At 38.7% G+C, this 13,996-nt stretch overlaps 1 protein-coding gene across 1 annotated transcript in view; it reads right to left on the reverse strand.

Annotated features, from left to right (window-relative positions):
* rabgap1l (RAB GTPase activating protein 1-like) overlaps positions 1 to 13,996 on the reverse strand; it is a 258,076-nt gene that overhangs the window by 217,969 nt on the left and 26,111 nt on the right. The window contains exons 8-10 of the mRNA XM_061883477.1: positions 11,037 to 11,103; positions 10,810 to 10,912; positions 537 to 703 (exon numbers count right to left, since the gene is read on the reverse strand). Of these exons, the coding sequence (XP_061739461.1) occupies positions 537 to 703; positions 10,810 to 10,912; positions 11,037 to 11,103 (337 nt within the window). The remainder of the gene's footprint in view (positions 1 to 536; positions 704 to 10,809; positions 10,913 to 11,036; positions 11,104 to 13,996) is intronic.

Consider the following 13,996-nt stretch of genomic DNA (forward strand, 5'->3'; position numbering starts at 1 on the left):
GCCATCTAACGTCTTGGAATTGCAAAGGCATGCAATGTTTGCTATTTCGTACTTGCGAATGAGAATCAGAAATGTAATAGGAAAACAAGATTGGCAAAGAGTTATCATAATGACCTAAGTTTTAGATGTTACATTAAAAACCCAACATTTATCAACGCAGACCAAAGTACTGAGAATTGGCATCGCTGGTATCAATTCCCAGGACCCGGGAAGTGGTATAATATCGGTTCAAACGTGAAAGGTAGCCATCCTATGCAGAACTGCTTGTATCAGAGCGCTTATGTTTATTGGCGATTTTAGATGCAAGCATAATTCGATGCTAGTTTTTTTTGCTTATATCGGACCATGCACTATCAATATCGGATTGGGACACCCCCAATTGGAAGTAATCATTAAAACATTGTTAATTGACTGTCCCTCAAATACATGGTTCATGTGCCACGACAGGGTTTGTGGACCATTTTGATTTGTTTTTCGGTCAGTGACTTGAACAAATGTATTGCATGCAGGTTTACTAAGGGTAGCAGTGAACTTACGTGTCTGAGTTTGAGGTAAAAGGTCTCGCTGAAGGTCTTGCGGCTGAAGTACCAGAACCGTTCATTTGATGGATAAACCCTGAGTAAAGTTTCCAGCAGGAAGCGAACTGGCTCTACCACCTCGGTTACAACCAGGTCCACTGCCACGGTCATGTACACTTGCCTATCTGCAACAGACAGTCGAGAGAAAGGAAAAATAATGTTGCTAGAGGAATTACATAGTTTTAACAAAAAGTGCCAATACAGTTGTTTTAACATTTCCCATTAGTTAATCTTTGTTCACACAAAAAACTCTGATCATGCAATCATGCAATAATTACCGCACAAACCAAAGTGACCACAATTGCTTAACAGATGGGTCTTGGCACTCCTGCAAGTGAACTTTGTGAACGTTACACAGACCATTGTTACGATGAATTAAAATTAGGGTTTTGAGCTGGTATGAATAGCAGAATATAAAAATAACAATTATTATTAATGATTGTCACACACACACTGGGTGTGGCGAAATTATTCTCTGTATTTGACCCCCTGGGAAGTGAGGGGAGCAGTGGGCAGCAGCGGTGCCGCGCCTGGGAACCATTTTTAGTGATTTAACCCCCAGTTCCAACCCTTAATGCTGAGTGCCAAGCAGGGAGGTAATGGGTCCCATTTTTATAGTCTTCGGTATGACTCGGCCGGGGTTTGAACTCACGACCTACCGATCTCAGGGCGGACACTCTACCCAGTAGGCCACAGAGTATATACATAGGTAGAGTGGTATGTATACTCAGTGGCCTTGTGGCTAGAGTGTCCGCCCTGAGATCGGTATGTCGTGAGTTCAAACCCTGACCGAGTCATACCGAAGACTGAGGAACCAAAATTGGGGGTTAAATCACCAAAATGATTCTCGGGTACGGCCACCGATGCTGCTCACTGCTCACCTCGCTTCCCAGGGGGTGATCAAGGGTGATGGGTCAAATGCAGAGGATACATTTCACCACACCTAGTGTGCGTGTGACAATCATTGGTACTTTAACTTTTAACTTTAAACCAGTAGAGATTTTTGTTTAGAGCTACGTCACAGACCAGAGCACAGAGTGCCCACCACAAGTGTTAACGCAGCTATAGTGTCGACACAAACTTGTACATTGCAGCATAAAAACAACTGATGAAACTTGCCCTTCATCCAACAGTTCAATCAATCAAAATTGTATGTAATTTTTCAAACGAGAAAGTGTGTGTGTGTGCAGTGGGCTTTGCAATACCTAAAGTAGACAGCTTTGACAGACCTGCCATCTTACCTTGGAGTCAAACTCACTGAGCCATCCAGTCAGCAAGTTGCCACATTCTCTAATTTGTTAGCTTTAATGGATTCAGCGAGGCAATTCCCCCTGGCAGCCATGCTGCGCCAGCCACCAGATCATACTGGGTAAATATTTCCTCATCCATCTACAAAATCCAGTCATTATAAAACCCTGTTTGAAAAAACTAAGTCTTTGGCACAATTTAGAGGATTTATTGCAACACAGTGGTATGATGATAATCAGGGTGCATTGGTGGGTTGGGGATGTAGTAATGATGTAACCTTCGAATTTGCATAATTTGCAATGGCGCATTTGCTGTGACAAAAACAAGTGAAAAACAGAACAAATATGTTGAAAAATACAAACAAGCTTTCTTCTTTTATTTGATTTTCACAAGACAAAGCTTGATTGCAGAGTGGTGCTTTCATTATAAAGTTTCCACTAGATTTGACACTAGGGGATCTTTTTTGATAAAGAGTATTTGTTCAGTGTTTTTCAACCACTGTGCCGCTGCACACTAGTGTGTCGTGACATACAGTCCGGTGTGCCGTGGGAGATGATCTAATTTCACATATTTGTGATAAAAACATTTTTTGCAAACCAGTGATTATAGTCTCCAAATTATGTGTTGTTTTTGATCACTGGATCGGTTCGCAGCAGAGTGTGAAGTGGCCGGAATGAGAATCAGCACCTCCAAATCCGAGTCCATGGTTCTCTCCCGGAAAAGGGTGGAGTGCCATCTCCGGGTTGGGGAGGAGACCTTGCCCCGAGTGGAGGAGTTCAAGTACCTAGGAGTCTTGTTCACGAGTGGGGGACGAGTGGCTCGTGAGATCAACAGGCGGATCGGTGCGGCGTCTTCAGTAATGCGGACCCTGTACCGATCCGTTGTGGTGAAGAAGGAGCTGAGCCGGAAGGCAAAGCTCTCAATTTACCGGTCGATCTACGTTCCCATCCTCACCTATGGTCATGAGCTTTGGGTCATGACCGAAAGGATAAGATCACGGGTACAGGCGGCCGAAACGAGTTTCCTCCGCCGTGTGGTGGGGCTCTCCCTTAGAGATAGGGTGAGAAGCTTTGTCATCCGGGAGGAACCCAAAGTAAAGTCGCTGCTCCTCCACATCGAGAAGAGCCAGATGAGGTGGTTCGGGCATCTGGTCAGGATGCCACCCGAACGCCTCCCAAGAGCACGTCCAACCGGTAAGAGGCCACGGGGCAGACCCAGGACACGTTGGGAAGACTATGTCTCCCGGCTGGCCCGGAAACGCCTCGGGATCCCCCAGGAAGAGCTAGACGAGGTGGCTGGGGAGATGGTAGTCTGGGCTTCCCTGCTTAGGCTGCTACCCCCGCGACCCGACCTTGGATAAGCGGGAGAAGATGGATGGATGGATGGATGTTTTGAGTGTCAGTGCTGTCTAGAGCCGTGTAATACTCTTCCATATCAGTAGGTGGCAGCTAATTGCTTTGTAAATGCAGATAAAAAAGTGTCTTATGCTTAAACCAAAAATGAACAAAAGGTGAGTGCCCTTAAGAAGGGGCTTCACAGCTTAGGGAAGGCTATGCAGAACAAAACTAAAACTGAACTGGCTGCAAAGTAAACAAAAACAGAATGCTGGATGAAAGCAAAAACTTACTGTGGAGCAAAGACGGCGTCCACAATGTACATCCGAACATGACATGACAATCAACAATGTCCCCACAAAGACAGATATAAACAACTGAAATATTCTTGATTGCTAAAACAAAGTAGATGCGGGAAATATTGCTCAAAGGAAGACATTAAGCTGCTACAGGAAAATACCCAAAAAATGAAAAAAGCCACCAAAATAGGAGCGCTAAAACACTGCGCACAGGAAAAAAAGCAAAAAAAACTCCAAATAAGTCATGGCATGATGTGACAGTACACCTACTTTTAGACAAGAGCTATATTGATGCATGCTCGGTTATGCTTTAAGGTCCATCCATCCATCCATCCATCCATCCATCCATTTCTACCGCTTATTCCCTTTGGGGTTGCGGGGGGCGCTGGTGCCTATCTCAGCTACAATAATATCTTACAATTGCGACAATGACTTTTAACTGTCAACTGAGTTGTTGATTTCTGCTGGTGGTGTGCCTCCGGATTTTTTCAACGCAAAAAATGTGCCTCGGCTCAAAAAAGGTTGAAAAACACTGAGTTAAAGTACCAATGATTGTCACACACACACTAGTTGGGTGAAATTTGTCCGCTGCATTCGACGCATCCCCTTGATCACCCCCTGGGAAGAGAGGGGATCAGTGGGCAGCAGCGGTGCCGCGCCCGGGAATCATTTATGGTGATTTAACCCCCAATTCCAACCCTTGATGCTGAGTGGCAAGCAGGGAGGCAATGGGTCCCATTTTTTTATAGTCTTTGGTATGACTCGGCAGGGGTTTGAACTCACAACCCACTGATCTAAAAGTGAAAGTATTATTTACCAAAAAAAAAGCAAGAGTCCCTAGTTCGCAACACTAATGATCCTTCATGCTTTGTGTTTTTGTTCTCATGTATTAAGCTTGCTAGCGCACAACACATACTGGCATACGCCCTTTTTCACGGCAAAGTTAAGATGTATCAAGAGTGAACCTGATGAAAAGATGTGGACTGCCTCAAGCCAACTTCAAACACTAGGTATGCACATTTCTACAGCCTGCGGATACTTTGGCGAGACACAGAGGTACTCGTTCAGGCTTTGCCAACATTTGATGTCAACATTGTTAAAAAGATCGTCACAAAATAAACTTTTTCACCGATGTGTTTAATGCTACATATTCATATTTCTGAGAACGTGTATTAATTCATCTAGGTGATCATTCTGCCAACTATTGCTGTCACAAGGTTTTACTGTGACTCCAGCACCAGATTGGCCAGTTGGACGGATAGCAATGGTGGTGGCACAATGGCACCAGAGGAATAACTCGCCATTGTGTCACGTACAGCTTATACTGTAAGAAGCTCTCCTGAATTATAATTATAGAATGAGTAATCAAACAAGAATGCAGTCAGTCCTTGTAATTCCAATGTTGCAGTTTTACTCTATTATTGTTTTGTTTTTGTTTTGAAGCGATTTTTAGGTAATTTTGGCCAAAATTCATTCTCATTGGTGTACATTATTTGTATTTTTTCTCTCATTATGTTGTGGTGATCACAATAAATATTCACCAAGGAGAACTTCCGTTTCAATATTGACAAAGCCATTGTTTACGTGCCTGTTTTTCATCTTGCGTGGAGAGTAGAACTGTTTATGCACTTCATCTATTCTTCAAATCCCGCTTTATCATTAACACATCTCCATATTGGTGAGCCTTTGACATAAGCGATGTCAAACGAAAAAAGCGGCACCAACGCAGCAGGACTTGCATGCTTAGCGCTAAGTACAGGGTGTTGACGCCATATTCGCCGGAATCATCAAGCTCACCAACTTTTGGCATAACAACTAAAGACCGTGGTTTTAGCACATCAAATGTCACCTGACACGGTGTGACAATCATCGACGACAGTCAGAGCAAAGATGCCATTCTGTAATACGAAAAAAGGCTTCTACCGTATTTTTGGGACTATAAGTCGCAGTTTTTTTCATAGATTGGCCGGGTTTGCGAAATATACTCCGGAGCTATTTATGTGTGAAATTATTAACACATTACCGTAAAATATCAAATAACATTATTTATCTCATTTGCGGAAGAGACGAAGAAAATGTCAGCAATCGTCACACACACGTCAGCAAATGTCACATACACGTCAACTAATAAGAATGCGGCGGGGGAGGGTCATGGCAGAAGTGCATTGTGGGTCATGGAATGCTAACTGCTATATGCTATATGCTACTGCCGTCGATATTAAAATGGATCATTTCATCGTTGGCGGCAACTTATAAAAACTGAGAAGGGCTGAACAAAAATTGGACCGAAAAGGAAATTATGTATTGCAGATTACAAGCTGGACGTAGTGAAATATGCAGCAGAAAACCACAAGAGGAAGCGGCGCATACCCTTGGAGTTGGCAGAGTTGTTTAAAAGCGACATCGAGGAAGAAGATTTCATGGGATTTATCGATTAGGAGTGACGGATTGTTTGGTAAACGTATAGCAGGTTCTATGTTATAGTTATTTGAGTGACTCTTACCATATTATGTTACGTTAACATACCAGGTACCTTCTCAGTTTGTTATTTATGCGTCATATAACGTACACTTATTCAGCCTGTTGTTAACTATTCTTTACTAATTTTAAATTGCCTTTCAAATGTCTATTCTTGGTGTTGAATTTTATCAAATAAATTTCCCCCAAAAATGCGACTTATACTCCAGTGCTACTAATATATGTTTTTTTCCTTAATTATTATGCATTTTCGGTCGGTGCGACGTATACTCCGGAGCCATTTATAATCCGAAAAATACGATATATAAGTTAAAACAAGTGTACATGTAAAATTACAGATTGTCTCTAACATGATTTATTTCTTGGTCTGAATTGGAGACACTTAAATAAATTATGATTACATATTATTTTATATTTTTGGACTCAAAATGAGTCAATTTAAACAATTTAGTTTCGTGACTTGTTTAACCCTCTTGGGACATTCAATTTAAATTTTCTTCAAAGTTAAACAGGACATAAAAGTCTCTTCATTTCTAAAGGCGGCGTAACAATAAGACTTATTTGCTCAAAATTCTCAACAAACTTCAGTTCTGAACCTTAAAAACATCAACATGTAATGTTCTTTTCTTTACTTTAACACTTTAAAGGTCTTTTGATCAGATATTGTCACAGGTATAAACTAGTAAAATAACTAAAGTTATGCAAATGTATACTAATTGACAACTGTGACATAATTTGATCAACAGGCCTTCAATGGGTTAATTTTTTTTTAAAAGCATTATATGTTTTGTTTAGGGCATGAGTTGATTGAAAGATTTCAGCAAATAAATAAAAAAAAAATATGATTCCAAAATGTTTTAGGCCTTTGATAAACAGAGGACTGTTTGGCATTGGGGGATTGGCGCAAAACCGCCAGTGTGTTGAACACCTGAGGAAAGAATTGGTCATTGGCGTTTTTAAATTTAACATGAAAAAACATATTCTAGGAAAGATAATGTATAATGGAATAATACAACAAAAATTATGGCAAAAAATACAGCAAAATGATGGCATGAGTTGATTGAAAGATTTCGGGAAAAAAAATATATATATATATATATAAATGATTCCGAAATGCTATATGCCCTTTGATAAACAAAGGACTGTTTGGCATTGGGGAATTGCCGCATAACTGCTAGTGTGTTTAACACCTGAGAAAGGATTGGTCATTGCCGTTTTTAAATTTAACATGAAAAAAATTATTTGAGGTAATATCATGTATAATGGAGTAATACGACAAACATTATGGCAAAAAATACAGCAAAAATTATGTATTCAAAAGACAAAAAAGTCAGCCTTTGTCCACTGACAGTTAACAACAGGAACAAATAAGATTCTTATTAGAGTCAAATATATATTCTGTTGGAGTAAAACTTTTTGATTAACTATAATTATAGTCCCATAAAATGTGGCTAATAAAATAAGGGGAAAAGTCCTGTTTTGTCACATTATGAGGGGCTCAGTCGTGCACAACTAAGTCATTAAGTGCAACGTGTATAAAACTCAATGACCCACATGGTGGGCTGTATGAAGTAGGGAAATAAAAAAGTGCAAATTGAATTAGATAAAAAATAATCTCCAACTGCTGCATTTAATTCAGTTTCTCATATGAGTGAATATCCACATCTGCTTGTGAGAGTGTTCATACTTGTGTGCACGAAGGTGCTGACATGCTATGGGTCACTAGACTTGCCTGACACAGGACTACATGTTAAGCTGTACAATAAATAGTAACAAACACATCCAAGCTCAAATGCAAGTACTGCATGACAACCAGGTATAGCATCACAGTGCTGAGGTGTGGCTATAATAATTCCAACCTAATATTTGTCAGAAAATATTACGAAGAGCAAAGAGAAGAAAATATTATAACATAAACCGCCTGAATTCACAGCAAGCTTTTTCAGAAAAAAATGCCAAAAGTGGAGATATTGTAAGGGTTAAAAAAAACAACAACATTGATTTAACTTGTAATTTTATGAATTTGTAATCAATCTGTTAAGTGTTCCTTGTAACCTTAACCCCAAAAAGCACAGGATTTCAACATAAATTGGAAAACAAATATTGTATTGATGTTTTACTCGTTTTATATCACATAAGCTTCTAAAGTAAACACTACACTCTATGACAGGAAAAGCACAAATTACTGGACTGTTTTGTCTAATAGCTACAGTGGGGCAAAAAAGTATTTAGTCAGCCACCGATTGTGCAAGTTCTCCAACTTAAAATGATGACAGAGGTCTGTAATTCTCATCATAGGTACACTTCAACTGTGAGAGACAGAATGTGGGGAAAAAATCCAGGAATTCACATTGTAGGATTTTTTATATAATTTATTTGTAAATTATGGTGGAAAATAAGTATTTTGTCAACCATTCAAAGCTCTCACTGATGGAAGGAGGTTTTGGCGCAAAATCTCACAATACATGGCCCCATTCATTCTTTACTTAACACGGATCAATCGTCCTGTCCCCTTAGCAGAAAAACAGCCCCAAAGCATGATCTTTCCACCCCCAAGCTTCACAGTAGGTATGGTGTTCATGGGATGCAACTCAGTATTCTTCTTCCTCCAAACACGACGAGTTGAGTTTATACCAAAATGGATACATGGATGATACAGCAGAGGATTGGGAGAATGTCATGTGGTCAGATGAAACCAAAATAGAAGTTTTTGGTATAAACTCAACTCGTTGTGTTTGTAGGAAGAAGAATACTGAGTTGCATCCCAAGAACACCATATCTACTGTGAAGCATGGGGGTGGAAACATCATGCTTTGGGGCTGTTTTTCTGCTAAAGGGACAGGACGATTGATCCGTGTTAAGGAAAGAATGAATGGGGCAATGTATCGTGAGATTTTGAGCCAAAACCTCCTTCCATCAGTGAGACCTTTGAATGGTTGACCAAATACTTATTTTCCACCACAATTTACAAATAAATCATTTAAAATTCCTACAATGTGAATTCCTGGATTTCTTTTCACATTATGTCTCTCACAGTTGAAGTGTATCTATGATAAAAATTACAGACCTCGGTCATCATTTTAAGTGGGAGAACTTGCACAATCGGTGGCTGACTAAATACTTTTTTGCCCCACTGTAATTATAATTACAGAAAGATACACCACCAAAGACTTCCTTACTGTCTGTTGTCAGCAGTGTCGTCCACAAGTTGCAGACATTCTCTGTGTGTGTTTTACGCTTGAAAAGTGTTTTGCCCCAACACATTAAGAGCATTTGTGAACTGTTGAAAGCAACATAGGTCAATAATTTTTTGGGGCAAAAAACATACGATGAAAGTTTATCATCACACTTCAACATCTCTAATAATTTTGCCTCTCTGCTAGGTCAGCTTTGTAAATGAACATCTGTTCCTAATTTCCTTATACTGGATAGATAAAGGTTAAATAAACATACACAAATAACCAAGGAAGTAAATGTTTGTATACACTAGCGTATATTTCCCGAAGGCATAGCATCGTGGATAGGAACCAGAAGCTTTGCAGGGTGACGACAATTGTTCCTTTCAAGCAATAAAGAGTTGATGAATTGATATCAATTGTTGTTCCTACTTCGTCTATACAAGAAAAAACATAAGTGTAAGTAATTTGATCGACAAAAATGATGCTCTTTGGTCAAACTGTGCAGGTAAGTTGCGGGCATTGAACAAATTTGCAAGCCAGCACATAATTCACAGGGATTGCTTTTATTTGCATGAATTACTGCAAATCCTGGAGGGACCGATTAACCACGAACGCTTATTTTTCATTAAACATTTCAGGTAATGATAAAAGACCTGCTTAATAAACTACAAAAGTGGTTATAAACGACCATACTACAGCCTCCAATTACTTGATATTTTATACCGGGGTCAGCAACCTTTACCATCAAAAGAGCCATTTTGCTGCCTCTGCCACCAAAAAACTGGTCAAGAGCGGCAAAACAAAGCTCATAAACCTTTTAAAGCTATAAAAAACAAAAACAATTTACAGGTAAATGAGATGTTTGTGGCAGTAAAAAAATAAGGTACACAAAGTGGCATAGCTCGGTTGGTAGAGTGGCCGTGCCAGCAATTTGAGGGTTGCAGGTTCGATTCCCGCTTGTGCCATCCTAGTTACTGCCGTTGTGTCCTTGTGCAAGACACTTTACCCACCTGCTCCCAGTGCCACCCACACTGGTTTAAATGTAACTTAGATATTGGGTTTCACTATGTAAAGCGCTGTGAGTCACTTGAGAAAAGCGCTATATAAATATAATTCACTTCACTTCACTAAACCCTACAGCAGGAGTAGGGAACCTATGGCTCTAGAGCCAGATATGGCTCCTTTGATGACTGCAACTGGCTCTCAGATAAATATTAGCTGACATTGCTTAACACGATAAGTAATGAATAATTCCGCTGGTAAATACAGTGTCAAAATTATATTCAAAATATAAAACATTCTCATGCATTTTCATCCATCCATCCGGTTTCTACCGCACCTGTTCAAGAAGTCGCATTAATGGTAAGAAGTATTTTATTTATTTTTAGTTAGCCTCAGAATAACAATGTTATTTAAAAGAATAAGAGACTTATTATACTCTAAAAATGTTGGTCTTTCTTAAAAATGCACGTATATAGTTGTATTCAGTGTTTAAAAAAATCATATGGCTCTCATGGAAATACTTTTAAAAATATTTGGCGTGTATGGCTCACTCAGCCAAAAAGGATCCCGACCCCTGCCCTACAGAATGATATAATGACACAAAAATAACCGTATGGTTTGTAAAGGAAAATCACATTTATACCACAGAGTCTTTAGTAACATCTTGCTTTCAAAGAATATATTCAAAAACCTTTCGGGGTGTCTTCATTTAGGGGCTGGAAGACTGCCATGTTGGGGTCCCATGTTCCTGTGATCACATAGGCTTTTCCATCCGGGCCCTTCCCCATCGATTCCTGGGCAGGTATTGTGCACTGAATTAGGTTTGTTTACTATCAAAAAAACATCCCATCACTATTCCAAAAAAAATTCAGTGTTGAATAACACACAATCTGTATTTTGAAAATAAGTATTTCTTACCATGTCTAGCAAATGCATGTCGCTATTGCAGACTTTCTGTCCTGGACTCAGTAGCATTCCAAAACATCTAAAAACAAAAACACAGGAGCTGCATTCACATCAACAACTACTTATTACTTAGTCATTGCTTTTTTAATTTATCTTACAAATTTTAATCCACAGACTAAATAAAAAAATACAGAAAAAGAGCTTGCACATGACAACATAATATACACACACACACAAGTGTATATAAAATACAATATACAAAATGCATATGACTGTATTTCAGTGTGTTAAAGTGGAAGTGGACTGTAATGCAAGTCTAATCACCACTGAAGCCGAAACGGAGCGAAGAAAATATCGAACAAACCTAGCAGCATTGTTTTTCTCAGTATATTAATGCCATCAGTTGAAAAAATTATAATAATGAACACAAGGATTGACCAAAATTAAATTTTGTCTTGCTCTATGAATTGTTCTGATGTGGAGAAATGATAGGGTTTAATACGATTCATTTCTTCCTCCGCCTTTTTGGACCTTCCTACTCCTTTTTGGACATGTTAAAATGGAAACTGTCAACCTTAGTTTGTACACAGTTGTAATCTGAAATGCATGTCTGGAATAACATTTACTGATCTGAACCGAACAATGCTTTGATCATACAGTATGTGGCATAGCAGCTCATCCTAATAAACTGCAATTTCCACTGGTCCTTCAAGTTTGTTTAGGGTGCCATCCGGTGGTCCACATGGGGATCTCAAAAATAACTGAGGATGCATGAATTAATGGTAACATTCGATTTATATAGCGCTTTTCATGACGCTCAAAGCGCTTAAATTGCAGAAAATGCTCGGACAATTAACCAGCACTAATTTTGAAATATAGAAAGCATGACAACACATGCATATTGAATCACTTCTAAAAGCACAGACTGTATAGCCACTACGCAATTATCCATATTGCAAAAACAAAATGTCGAGAGAGAGATAAGAAAAGGGCAGGTTGTCTTGCGCCCTGTGATGAAAACTGCAGGTAAGTACCTGGGAAGGCAATATGGGTAGAGGGGTGAGGATGACCTAGTTCTTTGGTGCAGGCATGCAGCTAGAGTGTGTATAGAACCAAAGAAGCCACAGGGAGTTGAACAGGGTTTAAGCACACAATACTGTTGTGGCATTATTTTGGATAGTGCTCTAATGGTTCAACTTTTCACCCAATCAACTGCTGTAACCTCACAGTGCAGTAAAGCCAGAGGTGTCAAAATCTTTTTAATTAAGAGCTACATTGCAGTCATTGCTGCCCACATAGGGACACTTGTAACACTGAATACATATAGATATTAAATGTATAAGAATTTACATCATGATATTATCAATCGGTAGAAAATGAATGGATGGAAATTCCTGTTCATTTGATTATTTGTTTTTACATACACTGTAAAAAACTGTAGATAATGCGGGGAAAAAACTGGCAACGCAGTTGCTAGAATTTTACTGTAAAATATTCCTTTCAGTATTTCGTGGGATTTTTTTTGTGATTGTTACGGCCTAAAATACCTGAATTCGCTTCAGCTTTTCAAACATTTTTTTGCTAAACTTGCAGTGATTTCAGATTCCAAAAACAACAACGCTTTAAATGTTCCGTAAACTAAAAAGCATAGGTTTTAAACAAAAATTGGCAAACAAATACTGTCTTAGTGTTTTATTTGTTTTATACTGCACAGATTTAAGAGAAATTCCATGGAAAAGCCAAAAATAACAGTTATCACACAAGCCAGATAGCATCACTGAGAAAATAGACTCTTGGGTGTGTATCTGCAAAATGAGTTTAGCACCGTAGACGGGTACCGGAAATAGGGCTGAGCGACACGGGATGACAACAATTGCGCCGTTTGAGCAATAAAATGGCTATATTGTTACATGCTGTTCCTGCTTCGTCTACACGAGAAGTAAACATACATTTTGGTTAGACAATCAACGTTTGAATGTCGTTACGAGACAAACACCATTGATGAAAATTAAGATGGCCAAAATGTACGGGGAAAGTTGCGGTCAATGGACAAAGTCGCGAGGCTGCGCATAATTCGCAGGGATTGGTTGAATTTGCTTAAATTGGCACGATTGCAACGTCGCAAATTCTTGGGGGGACTGGTAACATTTTAAGTGTTTTTTACAGCATACAGTGTTAGTGTAAATGAAAAAAATGTACTACTGTGTTTTAATGGTAAATTTCTGGTAAATCTGCTGCCATTTTTAACAGTAAAATCTCCTGTTTTTAAGGTGTATTACTCTAAATGCAATAGCGGTACTATTTTTTTTGGGGGGGGGGGTACGGTAAATTCTGGCAGTGTACAATTTAATGGATAACTTGTTTTGAAATCAGAAGTCCAGCAGATACTTAAGTATTTAATTACAATTTCAACTAAAAATGATTTAAATGTATGATGTTTGTTGCATTATTAGGCAAAAAAATAAAAGGTTATGTAAACATGCAATACATGCATTTTTGTAGAAAAAAATATATACTTAAATGTATTATTTCAAAAAGTTTTTGGAAATATTTTTCCAGGCTTTTGAGGGCCATATAAAAAGAATATTGTGGGCCTTGAGTTTGACATTTGTGGTAAAAGCACTAGATTATTATTATTTTTTTAACCACCTGACAATTAATAGCAGCTGAGTTTTCAGTCAAAACAATAAAGTCAAGCAAAGACAAACTTTTTCATAGGTGATAATAGTCATCTTCAATTAGCCATGCATTTGGGTTTTAACACGGCACACTGCTAAAGCTTAACCTATTTTTACCATAACAATGTATAGGTTATATAATCTGTTCCCCCCCGTTCCTGGTCTTTATCTGCTCTCTTTTGTAATTCAAATATTTATTACATGTATATATATATATGTATTATTATCTAACAATAATATTGCTATTTATACTGGCATGTTACTTGCTGTTCAATGTTGTTTCTGTGTTATTAC

Source organism: Nerophis ophidion, linkage group LG22, assembly GCF_033978795.1.
Source record: "Nerophis ophidion isolate RoL-2023_Sa linkage group LG22, RoL_Noph_v1.0, whole genome shotgun sequence".
NCBI classification, from domain to species: Eukaryota; Metazoa; Chordata; class Actinopteri; order Syngnathiformes; family Syngnathidae; genus Nerophis; species Nerophis ophidion.